Genomic DNA, 24,719 nt, shown 5'->3' with positions numbered 1-24,719 from the left:
TCAATGAACAAGTAACTTTACGTCCTTTGATAACTCCGAAGTTACACATCAATTAGTGCCTCAATATTAAGATGTAACAAAAAGCACATCCCATAACATGTACAGTTAAAATTTTACCCTTTACTGTATTACATGTTCCTTCCAACTTTACTGCATTATTCTCAAATATTTCTGAATAAACGCTCAAATTCTATCCACAGCTAAGTTTAATCATACAGCTATAAACTGTAGTCAATGTATTGAAAAACTTGAGCAAAACGTATTAAAGTTATTGAAGGTCTAAAAAAAAAAAAACAAACCCAAGAAAGAATATATTATTGAAAAGATTCACCATAGATAATATCTTGGGTTATTTTAAGCTTGCTATCCCCTTTTGTTCCCCTTCTTAACTGGATAAATGCATTACCTAATATGACACCATTAATAGCTGACAGAGGAGCTTTTTTTATTATCTTCCTTAAGTCCAGGTGACCTCATTCAATGTTAATGGTTCACATATCAAGTTATGGTCCATGAAAGGAGAAAAAGTTGCTTTCCTTTAAAGAGTATTTAAAATTTTCAATAATATATGTTTATGGAGTTATCCCTGAGCTGTTAAAGTCTAATTTTATGCTAAAGTCACATTATTTTTTCATTTCATTTCATTACCAAAATGACCAAACACTTTCATAAGGAAGTAATCTAAAGACCCTCCCTCCTAATGACACCCTTGCAGTTCTTGTTAGTTATTCAGCACACACACAGGCAACATTCATTTCATCTAAACACTAAACTTTAAATATAAATTTTGTAACCTGAATCAAAGTATCTTTTTTGGGCTTAGAAAACAACTATCTCTCATAAACAGTGTATCAATACATTTTGAATTCAGGGGCAAGGGGGTCTTGTTTTCATTAGCCTTCTTAGTTTAACACTAATTCATAATGTTCCATTTGAAATTCTGGATATTAACTTAATATACCTTTTGAATTATACTGCAATATAGAATGGAAATATGCATATTTACAAGTAAAAATTAATATTTATTTCTAGGCAGACATTTTTGGGAAAATATAGCTTGACTATTACAAAAGCTCAACTCTACTGAACTGTCCTTACTTTGCATTGTTTTATATAGCATTCCCAGTTTTTTAAAAAGGCCAACAACCCTAAACATATGCATACAGTGTTGAACCTAAACAAAATTAATTCACTGTACGGACATTTTAAGCACCCATGTTGTAAAACAAAAGCTGGAACAAAATACCATCCCTGATCTTATACAATCTTGGTCTCCTCAAAACTTATCATTTGAGATAATAAAACACCAGACCCTAGAAAAACAAACAGTAAACTTTTAGCCTAATAGGATCATCAGGGAATGACTTATTCTAGAATAGGGGTCCATGGATAGATTTAAGACTAGGGGGCAGGGGGAGGTAGGATCATTTTTAAATTATTATTATTTTTAATAATAACAATAATGAAAGTAGCAGTGAACATGCATTTACTAATGCCAGGTACTGTGCTAAGCATTTTACATTTAAAAATATTTTGACAACTAAATTTCAACTTGGTTTCCTTTGTAATTCTATTTATTTTATTTTATGCATTTAAAACATTATTCTAAGAAGAGGACAATAGGCTTCACCAGATTAACAAGGTGATCCAAGGCACCAAAAAATGTTCAGAAGCCTTGTTTTCCAAATACCTAAGGGCTTATCCCTTAAAGCATCAAAACATTTTTATAATAATTTGGCTATTCTAGAAGGTAATCTTCTTAAGATATATTACATACTTCCTGCCTTTAACAAAATCTAACCTTTTCTTGGTTACTCAGTGATTTTTATGAAAGTCAATTATTCTGCTATGTTGGAAGCTTTATACTGATTAGGAGTGATTTTCCTTTGCATCAACCCCAGACTACTATGGAGATCTTCACATATTTGTGGCTACTTTTTATAGGTTTCCTCTATTGTCCATCATTTACCAGGCAGTAATTATTTCTCTCAACCTGGACATAAAAGCACTCCCCCCCCCCTTTTAATTGGCTATTTCTCTGATCTAGTGGAAAGAGCTGGAGGGAGTCAGAATATCTGGGTTCTGGTTTTAGTGTAACCTCTCTTTGGGCTGTGCAGACATTTTGTTTGCTTAACTCCTTCTTGGCTGGGTTCCAGATAGGAGAAGTAGACTTGCAGTATTCTATATATTTGATTAAAACACCCTAATGTAGGTATATGGTGGTTTAAAATTGTATCTTTTATCTTTAATCTTTACATTTTCACTTTTCTTTAGTTACAATAATTATTGGAGTATTTTAGATAATCAGAGTATTTCAAGGAAAATCAAAAGAGGAGAGGGAGAGAGTGAAAGTAATAGGCGAAAAAGTAGAGGGCAAAATGTGAGAGAAAGAGAATAGTTATAATGATGGAATTTATGAAGTTGGAAAATAATACCATCATTTCATTTCAGGGTATGGCTAAGGGCAATATATGAAAAGAAATCATAGCATCCTAAGGTTATATGAAGAGCAAATAATTTAGAGCAAGCTCAAAAATAGTGGCTTCTGAGTACAGTAGGTTTTCTCTGTGCATTCCTGAATCACTAATAACCGAGTGGGGAGGAAGTAACATCTTGTGGAGCCAGTAATGACTGTGGGACTTGAGAAGAAAGCAAAAATTTAAGTAGTTATTTTATGGATTCCCTAATATTATCAGTTCCCAAGAGATCCAATTAAATTCCCATTCAACAAACATTTATTAAGCGCCTACTATGTCCCAGGCACTCTACTAAGTACAGAAAGTATAATAGTTCAAGCTTGTCAATATTGAGCCAAAGAGAACACCACAAGGGTGATCTAATTCATTGTCAAATACTGGCTTCCTATGTAAATCAACACAAGGAATGATTACTCTTAATGGAAATTAAAGACACTAGCTCACTAGCTCCTGTTAAAGATAAGGGTTCACTGGCTCATTTTTGACCAGGAAATCAATAAATCTCTGGGTTTTTAGCATTAAAAGTCTTAGTGAAATTTATTGGGGTTTTTTTTCCTGTTTGTTTTTAAATCCATGAGTTGTAAGAAACTTTAAAATGCTAAACTTAAAATTATCTGACAGGGGGCAGCTAGGTGGCACAGTAAATAGAGCACAGGCCCTGGAGTCAGGAGGACCTGAGTTCAAATACGGTCTCAGACACATAACACTCACTAGCTATGTGACTCTGGGCATGTCACTTAATCCCAACTGTCTCACATACACACACAAAAAAATTATCTGACAGAAAGGATCCTTTCATCAATGAAAATATTTCAACTTATTTATATTGACAAACTTAATAGAACTCCTGAAGGAATGAAAACCTTAATGAAAATAACAAATTAAACTCTGACTCGTTACCTTACAGATAAATCCAAACTGCAATTTAGGCTAATATGAGAAAACTGTAAATAAATGTTCAGTCTATACCTGAAAAAGCACAAAGTCATAAATTTTCAGGATAAAATGGAAATAACAAAATACGTATGTTTTGAAAGCTCTAAGCAGTCTGTGGACATGGTGGGCATAAAACAGATAGCTAGAGATACAAAGAGGAGTTCTATTACACAAGCTGTAAAGTTATTCTAGACAAGGAAGTATGAAAGAAACAATAGTATGGAAACTCTATAATTGGCACCTAATGAAGCTATTGGAATAAGAGTTAGACCAAAAACAGCATGGAAAGAACTATAGATAGAGATTTTTGTTTTTGTTTTTGTTTTTGGTTAGGTAATGGGGTTAAGTGACTTGCCCAGGGTCACACAGTTAGTAAGTGTTATGTGTGTGAGGCCACATTTGAAATCAGGTCCTCCTGACTCCAGGGTCAGTGCTCTATCCACTGCACCACCTAGCTGTCCCTATAGATAGAGATTTTTTTGAAAAAGGATATAGAAATGGAGCAGGTGTATCATGATTTTATTGAAAGCAAAACAGCACAAGGTTACATAAACAAGATGTTTACAAAACAGACTCGAGAAAAAAGTATTGTAGGCCCATTTAATTATGGAATAGACTACTTATAATCTGTTAAAAGTGGTAGAAAAGACAAAAGGACAGAAGCTGAATGTGATAGAAAACAAAAAGAAATCAGTGAAACAAAAGTGTGTAGTTATGTCATTTGGCAAAAACAGCTTATTACTAAGAAAAATAGTAATTAGTAAAATGAGCAGATATTTTCCAAAAGCTATTGCTTTTCCCTTGACAATATTATAATTCCATTTCCTTTATAATCACTTAGCAAAAGGCAAAAATAATCTTCCCCTCTGACACTTTGATCAGAATTATTGCTTTCCAATGTCATCCACAACTTGAAACTACTCACATTCCATCTGACTGCTCAAGCCTGTATCAACTCTTCATTGGACTCTAAAAGACCTGTTTCTTCCTCTATTTCTACATCTCCATACCTTCTATAATTTTCCATAATCCACAGACTGAAAAAAGTTTCCTGCTTCTACTTGAAATTCTCATTTAGTATTTATCACTTGTTCAAAGAATTCTGATCTGATCCAATATTGTGAATATCAATATCATATCAACTTTGATCTACAGTAAGGTTTTCCTCCTAATCTCAAAAAAATTAATTAGTATGTGCTTTGAATGTGCAAAATAAACCATATAATATATTATAAATGCACAACAAATATTCATTAATTCAAAAGCAGGAAATTATCAGAGACCAAAAGATTCCTTTTGGAAACTTAAAAAGGAACTTATAAAAGGTTTGGAAATAGTAGAGTAGATGCTGGAAAAGTTAATAGAGGAAAGTGCAGAACAGTATAAAGACAAGTTGTCCTTTGTAGTCCCCAAACTCTAGGAAAGTCCCTTATCCTCTTTCTGTCTCTGAATCTGCATCCCTCAAGTATAAATAACAATATTTGGCCTAACTCCCTTGTGGAGCCACTGTGGGCATTCAAGCAGACAAGGTGTCAAAGTACTTTAAGAACTATGAAGCAGCACAGAAACAGAAAACATTACCGCTGCTGCTAAGATCTCTTAGAGGGAAAGCCAACAAATAAAAATACCAACTTTTTTTCAAAGAATCGAAGTCTTGACAGTCTAGATTTGAGAGAATCATTAGACTGAATCCTATAAAGATAAAAGGGGTCATGTCTCTCAATGAGATATTGCTGTACACGGCAAATTCACCAGTACGAAGACCAATGCTCACATTGATTTATCTGTAATGAATCTGACATATGTGCCAAAGGAACACTCCACCCTCCACCAAAGAACTCCTTACCACTTGCTGGGTGATGTTAACATTGGACTGTCCAAAAGTTTTGGGCAAGAGCTGCTTCCCAACAGCGCTAACTGTAGAAGGATGAACGGCTACTAATGAAACAACTCCTAGGATACAAACAAACAGACAAAAAAAGTCACAAAGAAGCGTTACCTTTGTCTTAACAATTAAATCTAAAATGAAAACAAAACCTTTTTAGTATCAAGAGATGTGATTATAACATCCTTCTTACTACTGCCTGACTGGCCTTTTTAATGTTTGCTCTGAATCTGTTAAATAATGTTCATTTATGTGCATGATACAACTGGGGACTCTTTTTCAAAAGTTATTTTGGAGCTTAGCTTTCAATAAAAACTGAATAAAATTTTAAATTACAATTTCCAAATGTTAAGTGAAGGAGGTTAGACTAGATCAGGTTCCCCATCCATGGACCAGATGGTCTCAGTAGACTCTTCTCACATGAATTTCTATTATAATGTTATCTTAATACAAGTAATACACAATAAAACAAAATTAAACATTTCAACCCAGGCATTCCTGATTACCTCATTGCAAGAATAGTTCAGAAACATAATGATTTATTTTCCGTTAGATATTTTTTGGGAGAAGAATCAATTTTTTCATATGTCATTCAATTCACAAAAGGCTTATTAATATAATTAACATTAACAAAAAACAAAAACAAAAAGCAAAAAGGGTTAGTTACACAAGGTAAAGAGTAGCATCTTCAGTTTGAAAAAATACAATATATCACTGTTGGCATCTGCTGTGACAAACAGCACCATATTTTCAATAAAATATCTTGTTGCTGGCTTTTAGACTTAGAGTCTATGTTATTTTTAAAAACAGCTTAAGCATCCTTACCCAAGTACATGCCAATTACAACCAATATATCAGAAAATGTACCTCAACCCAAAGTTGGGGAAAATAAAATCAGAACTTTTGTACTATTATTTCAATTTAAAAAATACAATCACAGTATTGTCAGCTTCTCAGCTTCTTATCTCTTCATAATTCTAAGTTCCCCCTCAGTCCATTTAATCAGCTAATCACACTGTTTATACTCTGAAAGCAAAGGTTCATGACAAGACTATTAAAATATGTAGGGGTGAGGGGAGGAAGCTACAAATGAACCTCACTTTCATCTGAAAAGCACAAAGGACTGAAAAAGACAGACAGACACACACACACACACACACACACACACACTTTGGTACAGAAATAAAATAAACAACAGGGAATCAGGCCAAACAAGGCCTGGGGAAAAGGGGAAGTAAGAGGAAAGAATTAGTATTAAGCAAAACAAATTCTATCTTTGGGGATGGAGCATAGAATGATTAACAAAAGGAAAGGAAAACAAGGTTAAGAACTTGTGATGAACAAAGAGAGAGGGAAGGGAAAAGAAAAAAAGGTTACTGGAGCAAAGAGGAGGGAAGGGGAGGAAAGGGGAGAGAGAGTATGACATCAAACATACAGCATTAGTGCTGAGCACAATTTTCTCTCAACAGCCTTTTCTTTGTAAAGAGATATGTGGCAAAAAGAAAAATATACAAGGATGGAATGAAAGAAAATACAGAATTAATCATCAGAAATGTGAACATAAAAAGCATAAAATCACCCATATCATAAAGAAGAGTAGAAGAATGAATTAGAAAAGAGAAATCCAACAATATGCTTTTTATAAGAAACACTTAAAAAAGGACCCACAAAATAAAAATAAAGAGTTGAAGTAAAATCTGTAATACTTCAGTAACTCAAAAACAGATGATCTCAGACGCAATAATAAAAACATATTTGATTTAAAAAGATAAACAGTGGACTTCTGGGGGCAGAGTCAAGATGGAGGAATAGAAAAGCACTCAGTCAGGATCTCCCAACATTCCCCTCCGAACAACTTTAAAACAACACCACAATTAGCATTCTGGAGTAGCACAGTGAACAAAAAGTCAGAGTGAGAAATCATCCATCTCAGCCCAAGACAACATAAGAGGTTGGAAAGAGAGATCTGTGACATAAGGGTGGAGGCTGGCCCTGAGCCCACTGGATAAAACCCCAGTGGTGGAACTCCGTGATGGCCAAAGAAGCAGCAGCAGCTTCAGGATCTTTCAAGCCAAAGATGGTAAGGGGACCTGGCAATTGGGCAGAAAGAGATCCCAGGGGCTTCCTATGCTAGCACCAGACATAGGACCAGGCACTGTTTGGCAATTACATTGCCAAACTTCTTTAGAAAAAATTCCATATACCTATTTCTGGGTCACAGTTCAAGAGCAGGAAGAAGCACTTTCAAGAGAAAGTGGAAGCCCCGAGGGGCAAATGTTTAGTGACTCCATTATCTACGTCCACTTCCAGGTCATGGTTCAAGGTCAGGGAAGAGCACTTTTAGTCAGGAGGGAGTGGAAGGAATACTGAGGTGCGGTATCACTTTTGGCCCCAAGGGATCAGGAGTAGCATATAATTATAATCCTAGGGGATCAGGGACCTTTCTTGGGAAAGGACCAGTGTTCAGACCAGGACAGCGCAGACCACACTTCTCCTCAAATTACACCACCTTGGAAACACAGAAAACCTCCAAAGTCCCACAGCTAGCTTGGAAAACAATGCAAAAAAGCCTGAAGCTTGAGACAGTGCCCTACCACGCCCTATACCAGGAACAGAGCCCAAGTCTAACATAAAGTTCCAAATCAAGAAATAAGGTGAGAAAAGGAGCAAACAAAAAAAGAGAACCTAACCATAAAAAGCCATTATGGTGACAGAGAAGATGAAGACACAAACTCAGGCGACAATTAAGTCAAAAAAAGTTATAAGCAAAGCTCAAAGATAAACAACTCCAGTATCTTTGCCAAGAAAACTCCAAACGCAGTCACAGAGGGTCAGACACAAATGACAAAATGGCCAGACAACAACGATAAAAAAAAAGCACAAAAAAATGCTGAAGAAAATAACACTTTAAAAACAGAATTAACCAAATGGAAAAAGGGGTACTAAAATTCACTCATGAAAAATAACTCCTTAAAAAGCAGAATTGGTCAAATGGAAAAAGAGGTAGAAAAGGTTCCTGAAGAAAATAATTCTTTAAAAATTTGAATTGGTCAAGTAGAAGCTAATTACTCCATAAAGTATCATGAAACAATAAAAAAAAATCAAAAGAATGAAAAAAATAGAAGAAAAAGTGAACTGTCTCACTGGAAAAATAACTGACCTGGAACACAGATCGAGGAGAGATAATTTGAGAATTACTAGATTACCTGGAAGTCATATCAAAGAAAGAGCCTCAACTGTATATTTCAAGAAATTGTTCCCTCACCCCCCCAAAACTGCCCAGATAGCCTCAAATCAGAGGGTAAAATACATATTGAAAGAATCCACCAATCACCACCTGAAAGTGATCCCAAAATGAATACTCCCAGGAATATTATAGCCAAATTCCAAAGCTCCCAGGTCAAAGAAAAAATACTTCAAGCAGCCAGAAAGAAAACCATTCAAATACCATGAGACCACAGTTAAAATCACACAAGATTTAGCAGCTGCCACATTAAAGGAGTGATGGGCTTGAATCAACTATGATATTCTAGAAGGCAAAAGAACTGGTATTAAAACCAAGAATAATCTGCCTAGCAAAACTAAATGCAATCCTTCAAAGGGGAAAAATGGGTAAAAATGGATATTTAATGAAATAAAAGACTTTCAATTATTCTTGAGGAAAAGATCAGAGCTAAATGGGAAGTCTGACTTTCAAATAAAAGACTCAAGAGAAGCATAAAGAGGTAAATATGAAAGAGATATCACAAGAGCCTTAATAAGGTAAAACTGTTTACCTTTCTATTTTTTTCTTTTTTTGTAGGCAATGGGATTAAGTGACTTGCCCAAGGTCACACAGCTAGTAAGTGTCAAGTGTCTGAGGCTGGATTGGAACTCAGGTCCTCTTGACTCCAGGGCCAGTGCTCTACCTACTGCGCCACCTAGCTGCCCCTGTTTACCTTTCTATATGGGAAGATGATACATGTATCTTCTAAGAACTTTATCATTATCAGAGTAGTCAGATTCTACACAGAAAGAGGGTGCAGGAGTGAGTTGATTATGTTGGGGGGATGAAAAAAAATGTTAGGTGAGAAAGAGGGATCCCCTAGGAGAAGAGAGAAGGGAAAAGAAGAACAGGGGAAATTATTTCACATAAAAAAAATTATTTCACAAGGAAAAGCTTTTATAATAAATAGGGAAATGGAGGGGAATCAATGCTTGAATCTCATTCCTATCTAAACTAGCTCAAAGGAAAATATATATACATACTCAATTAGTAATAAACATCTATCTTACTGAGGAGGGAAATAGGAGAAGATGGAGATAAGGGGAGAAAGGAGTGTGATAAAAGAAAGCAGTGGATTTTAGAGCAGGGATAGGATAAAAATAAAGGTTAAATAGAAGAAAATAGGATGGAGGGAAAAGCACAGTTAGTAATCATAATTGTGAATGTGAATAGGATGAACTCACCTATAAAATGAGGAAGTAGAAAGCAGAATGGATAATAAATCAGAATCCAACAATGTACTGTTTACAAGAAACACACTTGAAACAGAGACATTCACAAGAGTTAAAATAAGGAGCTGGAGCTGAATCTATTATGCTTCAGCTAAAGTTACAAAGACACGAGTAGCAATCATCATCTCAGACAAAGGAAAGGTAAAAATAGATTTAGTTAAAAGGGATAAGCAGGGAAACTTTGTCTTGCTAAAAGGAAACCATAGATACTGAAGCAATATTAGTACTAAACATAAATACACCATATAGCGTAACACTGAAATTCTTAAAGGAAAAGTTAAATGAATCACAGGCAAAAATAGAGAGTAAAACCATACTAATTGGAGACTTCAACTTTTCCCTCTCAGAGTTAGATAATTCTAAGCATAAAACAAATAAGAAAAAAGTCAAGAAGATGAATAGAACCTTAGAAAAGCTAGATAAGTTAGACTTCTAGGGAAAACTGAATGGAAACAAAAAGGAGTATTCATTTTTCTCAGCTATACATGACACCTTCACAAAAATTAACCATGTATGAGGGCACAAAAACATTACAACCAAATTCAGAAAAGCAGAAATATTAAATACATCCTTTTCTGACCATAACACAATAAAAATTATACTTAATAATGGACTGTGGAAGCATAGATTAAAAGTTAATTGGAAACTAAATAATCTAATCCCAAAGAATGAATGGGTCAAAGAACAAATCACAGAAACAATTATTTCATTAAAGAGAATGACAACGATGAGACATTCCAAAATTTCTGGGATGCAATCAAAGCACTACGTGGGGGAAATTTTATATCTCTAAATGCTTACAACAATAAAAGAAAGAAAGAGTAGATCAATGAATTGTCCATGAATTTTAAAAACTAGAAAAAGAACAAATTTAAAATTCCCAATTAAACATCAAAATGGAAATCCTGATAATCAAAGGAGAGATTATAAAACTGAATACAAGAAAACCATTAAACTAATAAATAAAACTAGTAGTTAGTTTTATGGAAAAGAAACAATAAAATAGATAAACCATTAGTTAATTTGATTCAAAAAAAAACCAAATTAATAGTATCAGAAATGAGGGTGAATGTCCCACTAATAGAGATGAAATCAACCAATTATCAAGACTTATTTTGTTCAATGATATACCAGTTTTGATAATCTAAGTGAAATGGATATTTACAAAAATACAAATTGCCTGGACTAACAGAAGAGAAAACAAAATACTTAAATAATGCTTAGAAAAAGAAATTGAATAAGCCATCAATTAGCTACCTAATAAAAATTCCCTAGGACCAGATGGATTTTTAAGTAAATTCTACCAAATTTTTAAGGAACAATTAATCTCCATACTATATAAACTATTTGAAAAAAAAAATAGGTAAAGAAATCCTACGAAATTCCTCTTGTGACACAAATATGGTGCTGATATCTAAACCAAGAAGAGCAAAAACAGAAAAAAAAACTATATATACCAATTTTCCAAATGAATATAGATGCAAAAAATTTAAATAAAAAATGTAAATAAAATTCTAGCAAGGAGATTACAGTAACATGTCACAAAGATCATTCACTATGACTAGGCTGTATTTATACCAGGAATGTACAGCTGGTTCAATATTAGGAAAACTATCACTATAACTGACCACATCAATAAGGAAAACAACAAAAATCAACAAATTATCTCAACAGATGCAAAAAAATCCTTTGACAAACTACAACATCCAGTACTCTCAAAAACACTAAAAAACAGAAATCAATGGAGTCATCCTTAAAATGATCAGTAGTATTTATCTAAAACCAAGAGCAAGATTTTCTGTAACAAGGACATACACTTGAAACCTTCCCAATAAGATCAGGGAAGCAAGGATGACTAATATCACTATTATCAATATTGTACTAGAATTGTTAGCTGTATCAATAGGACAAGTAAAAAAATTGAAAGAATAAAAATTGGCAATGAGGAAGTAAAACTATAACTCTTTGCAGATGATATGATGGTATACTTAAAAAACTCTAGAAAATCAACTAAAAACCTAGTTGAAATAATTAACAACTTCAGCAAAGTTGTAGGATATAAAATAAAACTACATAAATCATCAGCATTTCTATATAATACCAACAAAACCCAGCAGGAAGAGATAGAAAGAGAAACTCCATTTAAAATAATTATAGACAATATAAAATACTTAGGAGTCTATCTGTCAAGACAAATCCAGGGATCACATAAATATAATTACAAAACTCTTTTCACACAAGTAAAGACAGATCTAAACAACTGGAGAAATATTCATTGCTTATGGGTAGGCCAGGCCAATATAATAAAAAATGACAATTCTACTTATTTACTTATTCCATGTTATATCAAACAAAACTACCAAACAATTATTTTATAAAGCTAGAAAAAATAGTAACAAAATTTATCTGGAAGAACAAAAGGTCAAGAATATAAAGGGGATCAATGAAAAAAAAAGATTAAGGAAATAGATGGCCTAGCAGTTTCAGATTTCAAACTATATTACAAAGTGGTAATCATCAAACAATCTGATATTAGCTAAGAAATAGAGTGGTGGATCAGAAAAACAGGTTAGGTACACACAATACACAGTACGTAAATGACCATAGTAATCTAGTGTTTGATAAACCCAAAGAGGCAAGTTTTGGGGGTAAGGACTCACCAATTGACAAAAACAGCTGGGAAAATTGGAAAGCAGTTTAGCAGAAACTAGGCACAGACCTAACAAACCCACCTCTTACAACACATATCAAGATACGGTCAAAATGGATAAATGAGATAAATGATTTAGACATAAAGGGTTATATCATAAGTAAATTAAGGAAGCATCTGTCAGATCTACAATATGGGATAAGTTTATGACTAAACAAGAGAGAACTATGGAAAGTAAAATTTAAGATAATTCTGATCACATGAAATTAAAAAGTTTTTGCACAAACACAATTAATGTAGTCAAAATTAGAAGGAAACGAGGAAACTGGAGGAAAAGAATTTAAAGCAAGTTCTCTGACAGAGGCCTCATTTCTCAAATATATAAGGAACTGAGCCAAATTTATAAAAATAAGAGCTATTCCCCAGTTGATAAATGATCAAAGGATATGAACAATTTTCAGAAGAAGAAATCATAGCCATCAACAGCCACTTTAAAAAATGCTCTAAATCACTACTGATTAGAGAAATACAAATTAAAACAACTCTGAGACACTACCTCAAAGCTATCAGATTGGCTAACATGATAGAAAAGGAAAATGACAAATGCTGGAGGAGAGGTAGAAAAATTAAAACACTAATTCACTGCTCATGCAATTGTGAACTAGTCCAACCATTCTAGGGAACAATTTAGAACTATGCTCAAAAAGCTATAAAACTGTGCATACTCTTTGACTCAACAATGTCATTACTAGGTCTCTATCCCAAAGACACTAGAAGAAAGGGAAAAGGACTTATTTATACAAAAATATTTATAGCAGTTCTTTTTGTGGTGGCAAAGAATTGAAAATTGTGGGGATACCCATTGATTAGGGGAATGGTTGAACATTGTAGTATAAGATTTGATGGAATACTATTGCGCTATAAGAAAGGATGAGCAGGGTGGTTTCAGAAAAACCGGGGAAGGCTTATGAACTAATGCAAAGTTAAACAAACAGAACCAGGAGAACAGTTATATCAATATTGTATGTAGTAACAGCAACATTGTAAGGATGTTCAACTGTTAAACACTTAGCTACTCTGATCAAAACAATGATCCAAGACATTTCCAAAGGACACATGATGAAAGATGCTATTTCCAGAGACAGAACTGATGAATTATCAATGCAGAATGAAGTATACTTTTTTCACTTTATTTTTATTGTTTTCTTTTGTAACACTGCTAGTATGCAAGTGTTTTGCATGAATTTACATGTATAATCCATATCAAATTGTTTTCCTTTTCATAGAGGAGGGAAGGAGAGAAAGAATTTAAAACTCAAAATTTTTAAAAAATGAGTGTTAAACTTTTTTACATGTAAGTGTGAAATACCTAACAAAATAAAAATAATTTTTTAAGTTAAAAAAATAAAAAATAGGGAAACTGCTGTATACTTAGAGGCATTATAATCAATATAAATATTTAATATAGATTCATCAAATGACATGGCATCTAAATGTTTAAAGGAAAAGTTAATCAAATACTCTCTTTACAGAAATGCTTATCAAGTTTTACATCAGTCAAGCTACCAAAGAATTACTTCAGAGAGTTTTTAATAATAATAGCAAAATTCATCTCGAGGAAGAAGAGGTCAAGAATCTCTAGGGTAAAAAATGAAAAAGTGGGAAGGAAAAGGGCCTAAAATATCAAATCTCAAACTACATAGTAAAGAAGTAATAGTCAAAACTATTTCACTCTGGTTAAAAAATAGAAGTCAATCAATGGAACGTTAAAGAATAAACATAATCATATAATGTTCAATAAACTCAGCTATCATGGTAAAGGCTCACTATTTGCCAAAAACTTTTAGGAAAATTGGAAAGCCATCTTGCAAAAATAAGATTTCAACCAACATCTCATACATCCTACACAACAATAAGCTACAAATGGATATATTTGTAGCTCAGATATAAAAACTCATATCATAAATTAGAAAAGCAAGGAAGAAAATACTTTTTCCAACTATAGATAGGGTAAGAGTTCATGATCAGATAAGAGATAGAAAGGATCATAAGATAAAATGGCTTTTTTTGATTACATAAAATTGAAAAGTTTTCACACAAACAAAAGCAATTTAGTTAAAATAAGCAGAGAAACAGTTAACTGATAAATCTTTGGAGCAAGAATCTCTGATAAAAACCTGCTATCTAAAATATACAAGAAATAAATTGAAATAAGCAAGAATGCTAGCCACTCCCCAACAGACAAATGGCTAAGGGAGGTGAATAGGCCTCTTTCAAATTAAGAAACTCAAGCAATCAACAAATCATTTTAAAATGCCCAAACCCCCAGTAATTAGAGAAATGCAAATTAAAACGTCTCTGAGGTTGTATCTCACACCTACCAGATTGACAAAAAGGAAAGAACACTGGGGCACTTACTAGGGTTGTGAATTGGTGTAACTATTCTGGAAAGCAATTTGGAACTATGCCCAAAGTCACTAACATTATACACACTCACACACAGACACACACACACACAGACACACACACACACACACACACACACACACACACACATCCTTTTGACCCAGGAATACCATTACTAGGCCTATACTTCAAAAAGATCAGAGAAGAAAAGGGCCCACATGTATAAAAATATTCCTAACAGCATTTTTCATCAGATCAGAGAATTAGAAACTAAAGGGGTCCACCCATCAATGGCTGAACAAATTATGGTATATAAATATAATGGAATATTTTTGTATCCTAAGAATGATGGAAGGGATGCTTTCAGAGAAAGCTGGGAAGATTTATATAAACAGTTGAATGCCATTAACAAAAGTCATGCAATTGTGCTGACTGGGTCCACTTACAGTCTCTTCTGGGCCCTCAATGCTATGGCAATCCCATTTTTCTTTCCTTATGGACAGTCTATGGCATTCCTCAAATAGCTATTCCAAACCTCTTTTCTCAGGCTTCCGAGATGACACTTTTGCTTTCACTGTAAGATCTCCCCATCTATTTTACCAAGAAAATGAAAGATAACCCTCACCCCAAGTTCCCTCTTCTCTTTTATTTTCTATCTCAAAAATCACTCTACATAAGCCCCATTCTCTCCTTTGTTCTCAGTCTCAGTGGAAGAGGTGGCCTTTCTTTTAAAGGTCAACTTCTCTACTTGCATCCCTGATTCCATCTCTTCCTATCTCCAGTATACAAACATGTATTATTACATACACACAAGAAGGGAGGAACAGAGTGAAACAAAGAGAAAAGGGAAAAAAAAAATTTTCATTCTTCCTCTTGCTTCCAAATATGTCCAGATCTCTCCAATCTTTAAAAACCTTCGCTTAAAGCTGTTATTATTTCTAATTACTCACCTCCTCTTTCCTCTCTTTCCTAGAAAACTCCTAAGAAAAGCCTTCATTTTCTTCACCTTTTCACCTTCCTCTCACTTTTCGATCCCTTGGAAACTTGACTTCTAAACCCACCACTCACAAGAAACTGTTCTTTCCAGGATTAGAAATAATCTCTTAATTGTTAAATCCAACAGTGTTTTGTTAGTTATTGTTCTTGACCTCTCTTCACACTGTTGTCACAGGTAGACAGGCACTGCCCCCAGATATTCTCTTTGTCCACTACATTTATACCTGCCTAAAAACTCTTTATCAATCTCTTTCACTGGAGCAAATGATTTCGGTTTCTATGGTAAGAGAAATATCCCAGCAACCCTTCCCTCCATGTAAATTAGGCTAGTTTTTTCCTTGTCATAAAGGTATTGGAAGCATCTTAGATACTTGATTGGCTCAAGCTGGTCATTGACATCACTTTCTGCTTACTTTAGTACAAAACAGCCACAATGAACTCCAGAGGAGGGAAGCCTGATGTTTGCGGGGCTGAATACCACAGGCAACTCAAGCAGAAAAGAATCAGTTGAATCAACTCTCTGTATCCCTAATGAATTTCCTTTTTTCATTTTTTAAACTGTAGAATATTAAACTGAGTGTCTTTATTTTGTTCTAGTATCAAACAGGCTCATCTCAGAATAGCCCCCTAACTGTAGGGCATTCCTACAGGCTTTCTTCTGAGCCCTCTTATCCAAATTAGATGACCAGACATTAAAAAATAGTCATCAATGGCTCAATGTTCATTTGGAAGGAAATCTTTCCTGGAATGGCTTGCAGGTACAGTGCCATCAAACATGTTTATCAATGACTTGAGCAAAAGTATAAATGTCATGCTAATCAAATTTTTTAATGACACATAGCTAGGAAGGTTAGCTAACACAGTGGATGAAAGCATTAGGGTTCAAGAAGGCTCAACGAAGCCACTAAGATGAAATCTGATAGGCTTAAATAAAAGCGTTTCCCTTAAATTCAAAAAAAATCCAGTTCACAGGTCTAAGATGGGGGAGGTATTGACAAGACAACAGTTCGCCCAAAAAAGATGATAAAGATTTCAAAAGACTGAAAGCTAATACGAGTTAGCAGTGTAATAGAAGAGGCAAGAAGACTATTGCCATGCCAGACTACATTAAGAGAGGCCTAGGAAGATGATGGTCCCACTGTATTATGTCGTGGAAAGCACAGAAATGGAATATCATTTCTGTTTCTGGATACCACATTTTAGGAAGATAATACTAAGCTAAGAACACGTAGAAAAAAAACATCAACACACGGTGAAGAACTTCAAGACCATGCCATATAAGGAAAGAACTGAGGATGCTTTGGCCTAAAGAAGAAAAGCCTTAAGTAAATGGTAATTGTCTTCAAGGATCTGAAAGATCATCCCATAAAAGAGGGATTAAACTTGTTCCACTTGTCAGGCACGTAGTAGGACTTAACAAATGCCTGTTGATGACTGAAAGAAGGAGAATGAAAAGCAATGAGTGGTAGTTCCAAAAATGCAAATAACGATGAGAGTCATCCAAAAGGTGAATGGGCAACTGCTTCGGAGAGAGTGGGCTCTCCCTAACTGGACGTATTCAAATAAAGACTGGGTATCTACTTGTTGGATATGTTGTGGGAGGAATTTCTTTTTAGGTATTGTTTGGACTTAGATTAGATTGGACTCAAATAGTCTCTGAAGTTCTTTTTCATCTCTGATATTCTATAACCTCTGAAATTGGAAGTTCCCTCCCTAATGACTTTGTATTTAACTACCTTGCATTTATTTTGTTTTACATATGTATTATATATGTACATATATTCAATTCTGCAAGCATGTAAAAGTTCATGTTGTCTTCTTCAATATAATGTAAACATCTTGAAATGTGAGATTGTTTCATTTTTGGCTTTATATTCCCAGTGCATAGAACATTCTTATGCTTTACAAATGCTTGCTGATTGACTTGAGAACAAAAACATAAACAACTGCAAATGAACATAAAGGACTGAAGTTTTAAAAAAAACTTTTCTTTTTTAAAAAGATTTTTTAAAATTTTGTTTCTAAAAATAATAATTTTGACAAAATCTATAAATATTATATGTACTCATGCTGATCATCAGGCTCATTAAAATACTCATTTTTTTCCTAAGCATAACCACTTAAGCAAAATTTTCCATGAGATGTTAATGCTACACCGTTTTCTTTTAAAACCTAAAAATGTCTTATGTCTATAATTCCTTGTTTCTAAGGGAAAACATAAAAGCAAAGTCTGGCTTACATGTTCCATCATAAACCTATCTTGTGATTATTTCACTGTCCTACAAAGAAAGAACCTCAATTCTTAATGCATGACTGGTACCCTGGATTATATAGCTTTAGCAAAAAAGATTTAGGATCAACAGGAAGAGAACCTTCAATATTCTTTCCTCAAGCAAGCCTTACCTTCTGTGGCTAAAGTGGTCATCTGGCAGGGAACTGCACAGCTATGTTAGACAACTACATTTGCAAGTGATGCTTGTGTGAGGTATTAACGCAGGATGAAGTTTTTAAAACCAAAAAAGTAATTTTCTCTGAAAATATGTTGGCATTGAGTAAAGAATTTCATTTTATTCAAAGGAAATATTGAATCCTATTCCAAACCTTTCCACTCCAAACATAACAACTTTATCCCTTTGCAGTTCTACAAATATTACTCTCCACCCAAAAAAAAAAAGCCATGAAAGGAAAGCATAACTCCCAAACACAAATTAGCTCCAGAGTGAAATACATGCATGTTGCATCACTAAAAGGGGATGATTTACCTAGAAATCTCAAAAAGAAATTCTTCACAAAACACCTTTAATCCCAAGGCTGCACTAATTATTTTTTGTCACAAAATAAATGGATTATAAACGGAGGCAATGCTCAAATGCCTTACCCAAGTAGTTTTCTCATTCAGAGGTTACTGTAACTGTGCCACCTACTGGTAACAGACCTTCCTTAAAGTCTCAGACCTTTGCTCAAAATCGAGGAATCCAGATTAATCTAAAAGCTAAGGACCAAATTAATGGTAATATCTTAAAATATTATATGCCTCCTCCTCCTCTGAGCTACACTGCAACAGAATGGCAGCATGTTCCTCTCTCACTTCTACTACACAGTCTCCCCAGTAAAGCAATGCAGTTGAAAAGCAGTCTTTACTTAAGGTCTACTTGGCCTACCTTTGTTACAACCACAACCTCATCATTAAAGATTTAGAGTACAATAATTTTATCATTATGATAAAAAATGCACAATGAAGCCAACCTAGAGAAAAGCCATTAATACGGCGGATGCCCAACTTGTATTCACTGCTGCCTGTGTGAAGAAATAAAGTGGCCTCCACCCTAAAAATTTTTGTTTCAGTAGAATGTAAACTCCTCAAGAACAGGACCTGCTTAGGTTTAGTCTTGATATGCCTAGCACTATAAGAACTTAATAATTGCATGCTAAGTTAAACTGAACCAACCCTTCTTAAAGTTAAGCAGTATATCTAGGAAAACGCTTTCCCGTTCATGTCTTCAGGGCCTTTTTATGAGTTGTATTACACAGAAGGAAGACTGTGGCAAGAGATTAAGATTTTAGGCCTTGCAAGATTTAAAGTAAACAATATACTAATAAGCAATTGGTCAATCTCTTTGAGTCAATCCAACTATACTACCAAATAATTTGGAGCTATGCAAAAAAAGTGACTTAAATGTCTCTATACCCTTTGACCTAGACATCCCATTGCTAACTGTGTATCTCAGAAGTAGGCATATACATTAAGAGGATATATGGCATATAAACTAAGGGAAAAAAGAAAGGTCCTGTATCTACTAAGATATTCATAGCAGTACTCTTTTCTAGTAGCAAACAATTGAAAATAAAGTGAGTGTTCACTGACTGGAATAACTAATTTGCGGTATATGAATGTAATAAAGTACTATTATTCTATATGGAAAAATGAATGACAAATTCAGAATAATTATATAGAAATTATATTACAATCAAAGAATTATATAAACTGATGCAGACCAAAGAAAGCAGAAGTAGGAGAACAATATACAATATAAATGAAAAGAACAATAAAACAAAACTGAATGCTGTACAAATAAATAGAATGACTGAGCTTGGCCCCAAGAGATAGAACACAATACACTTCTCCCTCAACACTGGAAAGGTGGGAGACGAAGGGTGTGGAATATTCCATTCACTGTAAGACATGGTCGATGAGAGAGGTCTGCTGGCGAATTTTTAAACACAGACACACAAGGTTCACTAGAAAGAGGGATATTTGGAAATAAAAGATATAAAATTAAAAGGCATCATCAACAAAACTATTTTTTAAGTTAAGCTAAGCAAAAGCAGGGTTTATGAATTGTCCCTGCTTAGGTCAGGAAGGTGGGCAGACAAAAGCAGCCATAATATAAGCTTCTAAATCGCCTCAGTCCCTTGACTAGCACATAAAACTGCCCACAGCTCTCTAAGATAGAGAACATCACATCCAAAATCTGGAGGCCAGAAGGCAAAGCAAAAGCAAAAGCAAAGCAAAAAAAAAACCAAAGGCTTTGGGTTTCTTTTCCCAGTGATGGGGCCAATTCTGAACTAGAACAACAGCGAGAACCTTCTTCCAAAATGAACCTCCCCAAGTGGCAGTTAGTAATGGCGGCTTGGGGAGGCCAGGGGTTTGGCTCTCCATGGCAGTACCAAGGGACATCCATGCACCCTGGAGAGTCTTGGGAATGGGAGCCCTCCAGGACTCACCCTTGTGCCCACTTAGCTCCAGCCAGGATGGCCTGTCAAAATGAATCATGATGCCTGACTTCAAAAGGAAGTTTTCTAGAGTTAGGAGAACAGAACCTCCTTGATTCAAAACTGGCTGGTCCCTCGGAAAAGAAGTAATCCCAATCTCCTGGACAGAGTTTATAATAAACAGAGACAGAGCCTAAAGGGAAGCAGGAAGGCAGGCAGGGCCTGAGACCATGTGACCAGGCAGCACCTAGGCGGGGCTTGAGGCCGCCTGCTTCCTCCTCTGGGCTGCCCTGCTCCCTCCCTGTTGGCATCCTCTCTTCTTCCTGATGGGCACTGGGACATCCCCTGGCATTTCCACTTCTCCCAGGACAGGTCATCTTGCAGAAGCCATCTTGATATTTTTTATTTGAAACGAGCTAAAAAATGTCCCCCGCAATTTTAATGCATTCCCAAAGACTACAGAGTAAAACCACCTTTTTAGTTAGTGAAGTTAAGCCTACTAATTGGCCTGCTGTCCATCAATCCATCAACAAGAATTTAATCAGAGCCTACTATGGGCCAGACACCAGGCATTGGTGCAGTGAACGGAGGTCAGTTTGGCCCGACAGTCAATGGAAGGATGGAGGCTAGCTTGCGGAGGGCTTCAGAAGCCACAGAGGAGCCTGCATTCTATCCTACAGCATGGCTGCTTAACCTTGTTGGTACCATGGATCCCTGTGACAGTCCGGTGAAGCCGGTGAACCTCTTCTCTAAAGAATGTTTTTAAAATTCATAACTGAAGTAAATGCTACCTTTTAAATAAAAATGTAATTGTTTTCTTATCTAACAAGTACACAGACATCCTTTAAAGGACCCAAGGACTCCAGGTTAAGAACTCCTACCTGAAAGGAAATAGGAGGTCACTAGAGTTTACAGATCTGTACTTAAGGAAAATTACTTAGTCAGCTGAGTGGGGAGAGACTTGACCAGGGAGGGCAATTAAGGGACCACTGACACAGTCCAGTGACACAATCCTCAAGACCTCATTAACAACAATCCTAAAAGGTACCTATAATGTACTTTTTAAAGGTTTCCAGATCCAAATCTGTTAGGAGTGCATTGGAACTGAAGGGAAAGAAGTAAGATAATAAAGGAAACTTCTAATGGTGGAAAACGAAAGAGAAAGGAGTGTTAAAAACCCCCAAACTCTCCTATGTAGAACCAGGGTGCAGACAGAATACAATGATATCTAATCAAACAACTTTTATGGAAAGCAATGACTCAATGAATTACAACAGTTTATGTCCTCGAGAAGTTTTCACACTGGAGACGGTGATAATGCATTTTAAAAAAACAAAGAATACTAAATGATGAGTTGAATGGTACAGATGGCAACAGGAGCTCCAAGAAAGGAACGATTACTTGTTTTTATTGATTTTCATCACAAACTTAATATTGAGCATTAATACAACCAACTAAATTTGATCAGTAACTATTTAAATTTTAAGTATTTTTAACATCAAATATAACTTTTCAGTGAGTCTCTCAGAGTCCCCAACAGCATTATTTTTCATTCTTCACTTTTCAAGAAATCATTTCTTTCTGGGCGACACTCAGGGAAAGCTTCCCAGAAAATGGGATCTGAGCCAGGTCTCGGATGGGTTAGAATTTAAGTGGGCAGAAAAGGATAAGTAAGACATTACAAGAGAAAGGATATGGCATGTGAAAAGATTCGGATGGGTTAGCACAAAGCACATTTGGAGGACAGAAAGTAATTCATTTTTTCCTGGAATGGGAAGTTTACAAAGAAGAATAGTGAGAGATAAAGCTGTAAAAATACATTAGTGCTAGATTGTAGAAAGGACCCTGAATGCTGGGTCAAGTATCATAGGATCATAGATTATGAGCAGGGAGAGGTGCCAGAGATAATTTTGTTCAATCCCCTTCCTTTTGAATGTGGTCAAAGTAATACAGGTAGCAAGCTGCAGAACTAGGATTTGAACCCAGGTCCTCTTTTTCCAAATCCAATATTACTTCTTGTGTACCTAAATACATTCCTGTAAGTAGTGGGGAGGTACTAAAGGTTTTTGAAAGGAGAGTGGCATGATGAAAGCAGTGTTTTATGAAGAGTGATCTGACAGCAATATATAATAGTGCCTTAGAGACGAAAGAAAATGGAGGCAGGGAAAACAGGCTACCGCAATAAATTGAAAATAACATGAGTCTGAAATAGGGCAGCAGCAATGGTAACACAAACAAAAGGACAAACTGTGAAAGACTTTTTTTTTTAAGGCAATTGGGGTTAAGTGACTTGCCCAGGGTCACAGAGCTAGTGTTAAGTGTTTGGTCTGAGGCCGGATTTGAACTCAGGTCCTCCTGACTTCAGGGCTGGTGCTCTATCCACTATGCCACCTAGCTGTCCCCAAGACTCTTAATTGAAGAGCCAGTTTTAGTAACAATACATACAAATTTATATATATATGTATGTATTGAAAAGATAAAAAGTTGAGAAATTAACAATGATGAAATGTCTTTCCCCCTCAATGAAATGTTTATACAAAAGCTATGATTTTCTTAGTCTCAACATTGGGCTGCGGTATATTAGTTTATGTACTGATGACTGCCATTTAATTGGGGGAAAGGGAGGCTAAATGCTTTCAAAGCATAGTTTAAACTACGAATGCAAATGCCAGAAACAAATGTTACTGAATATATGGTGGTTATAGAAAATGCCAATATTAATAAGCTGTATCTTTCAAACTAAAACTGCCATTCTTTACCTTGTCTAATAACTAACACTAGTACTTGAATTTTGCTAATGGCAACTACTTTGGACCATCAGGTGGCAAAGTGGATAGAGTGCTGGGTTGAGTTCAAGTCTGGTCTCAGACACTTACTAGCTGTGTGATCCTGGGCAAGTCACTTAACCCTGGTTGCTTCAGTTTCCTCCTCTATAAAGTGAGCTGGAGAAGAAAATGGCAAACCACTCAGTACCTTTGCCAAGAAAATCCCAAATGGGGCTATGAAGAGTCAGACACAACTAAAAAATGATTAGACAACAACACAAAATGAGCTTAAGGCTTATTTATTAAAGCTTTTTTTTTTAATTCTTAAACCTTCTCCTTAAAAGTGGTATCTTAAGGTATAAGGATAAGTGGTATCTTAAAGATTATTATATTTCTGAACTATTTTTATAACTAGGTAAATCAGAAATAGCCGATTTAAAATATTATAATGTTTTGTTTTTACACAAAAATTACATTATTGTGTAATACTTTAAGTCTTACAAAGCACTTTACTTATGTTACCTAATTTTAGACATACAACAACCTTTGCTATACAGGTTAATTGAATTATTGTTGTTTTTGCTCTGTTTTCAGTTGTGTCTGACTCTTCATGACCCCATTTGGGGTTTTTTGGGGGGGGGGCAAAAATCCTAGACTGTTTTGTCATTTCCTTCTCCAGCTCATTTTACAGATGAGGAACAGAGGCAAAGAGAGTTAAGTGACTTGCCCAGGGTCACACAGCTAGTAAGAATCTGAGACCAGATTTGTACCAGGAAGATGAGTCTTCCTGACCCAAATCCCTGAACTCTATCCACTGCACCACCCAGCTGTCCTCAGATCTTCTTTACAGATAGGCTAAGAGGTGTGTCAAAAGCTCCCATCTGAAGCTAGATCTTCCTATTTCAAAAAGTCCAATACTCCCCACCCATGGTCTCCTTTATGGATCTTGATTGTTATTCAGTATGCTAGCTCTCTTTCCCAGCTTTGGGTCCTTTGTATATTTATTTAATAAACATGTCATCACTTTCTTTTTCCAAGTGACTAATAAAAGTGTGCAACAGCACAGGAACCTGAGACACCCTTCTGCAGACCATCTAAGCTGACCGTGAATGCATAACTTCTTGGGTCCAGCCACTGAAGCAATTCCAAATCCACCAACTTTATAAATCATCTGGCTCAAATACTTTCCTTTCCCACAAGAGAATCATGAAAGTGAACTTGTTAATTTCTCTGCCTAGGGTGAAAATTAGCATTTCAAGAGCTTTGCTGAAATCTAGGTAAATTCTTATCTACAGAATGAAAAAAGGAAAAGGCAGCTATCAGGACCAAGCCAATCCAACCCGATAAAAAATTTATATTAAATATCAATGTGAACAGCACTGTTTGAAAGATAA

The 24,719-nt window shown here is 35.2% G+C and overlaps 1 protein-coding gene across 4 annotated transcripts in view; it reads right to left on the bottom strand.

The window, feature by feature from the left end:
- The window catches only part of LOC114046351 (transcription factor Dp-1), a 129,995-nt gene that overhangs the window by 30,475 nt on the left and 74,801 nt on the right, over positions 1-24,719 (bottom strand). For all 4 annotated transcript variants that reach the window (XM_027866658.1, XM_027866661.1, XM_027866659.1 and 1 more), the window contains exon 4: positions 5,260-5,366. In XM_027866658.1, the coding sequence (XP_027722459.1) occupies positions 5,260-5,366 (107 nt within the window). The remainder of the gene's footprint in view (positions 1-5,259; positions 5,367-24,719) is intronic.

The sequence above is a fragment of the Vombatus ursinus genome, unplaced genomic scaffold (assembly GCF_900497805.2).
Source record: "Vombatus ursinus unplaced genomic scaffold, bare-nosed wombat genome assembly UNPS02014781.1, whole genome shotgun sequence".
NCBI classification, from domain to species: Eukaryota; Metazoa; Chordata; class Mammalia; order Diprotodontia; family Vombatidae; genus Vombatus; species Vombatus ursinus.
The sequence above is the reverse complement of the archived record's forward strand: the minus strand, read 5'-3'. Positions and strand labels throughout refer to the sequence as shown.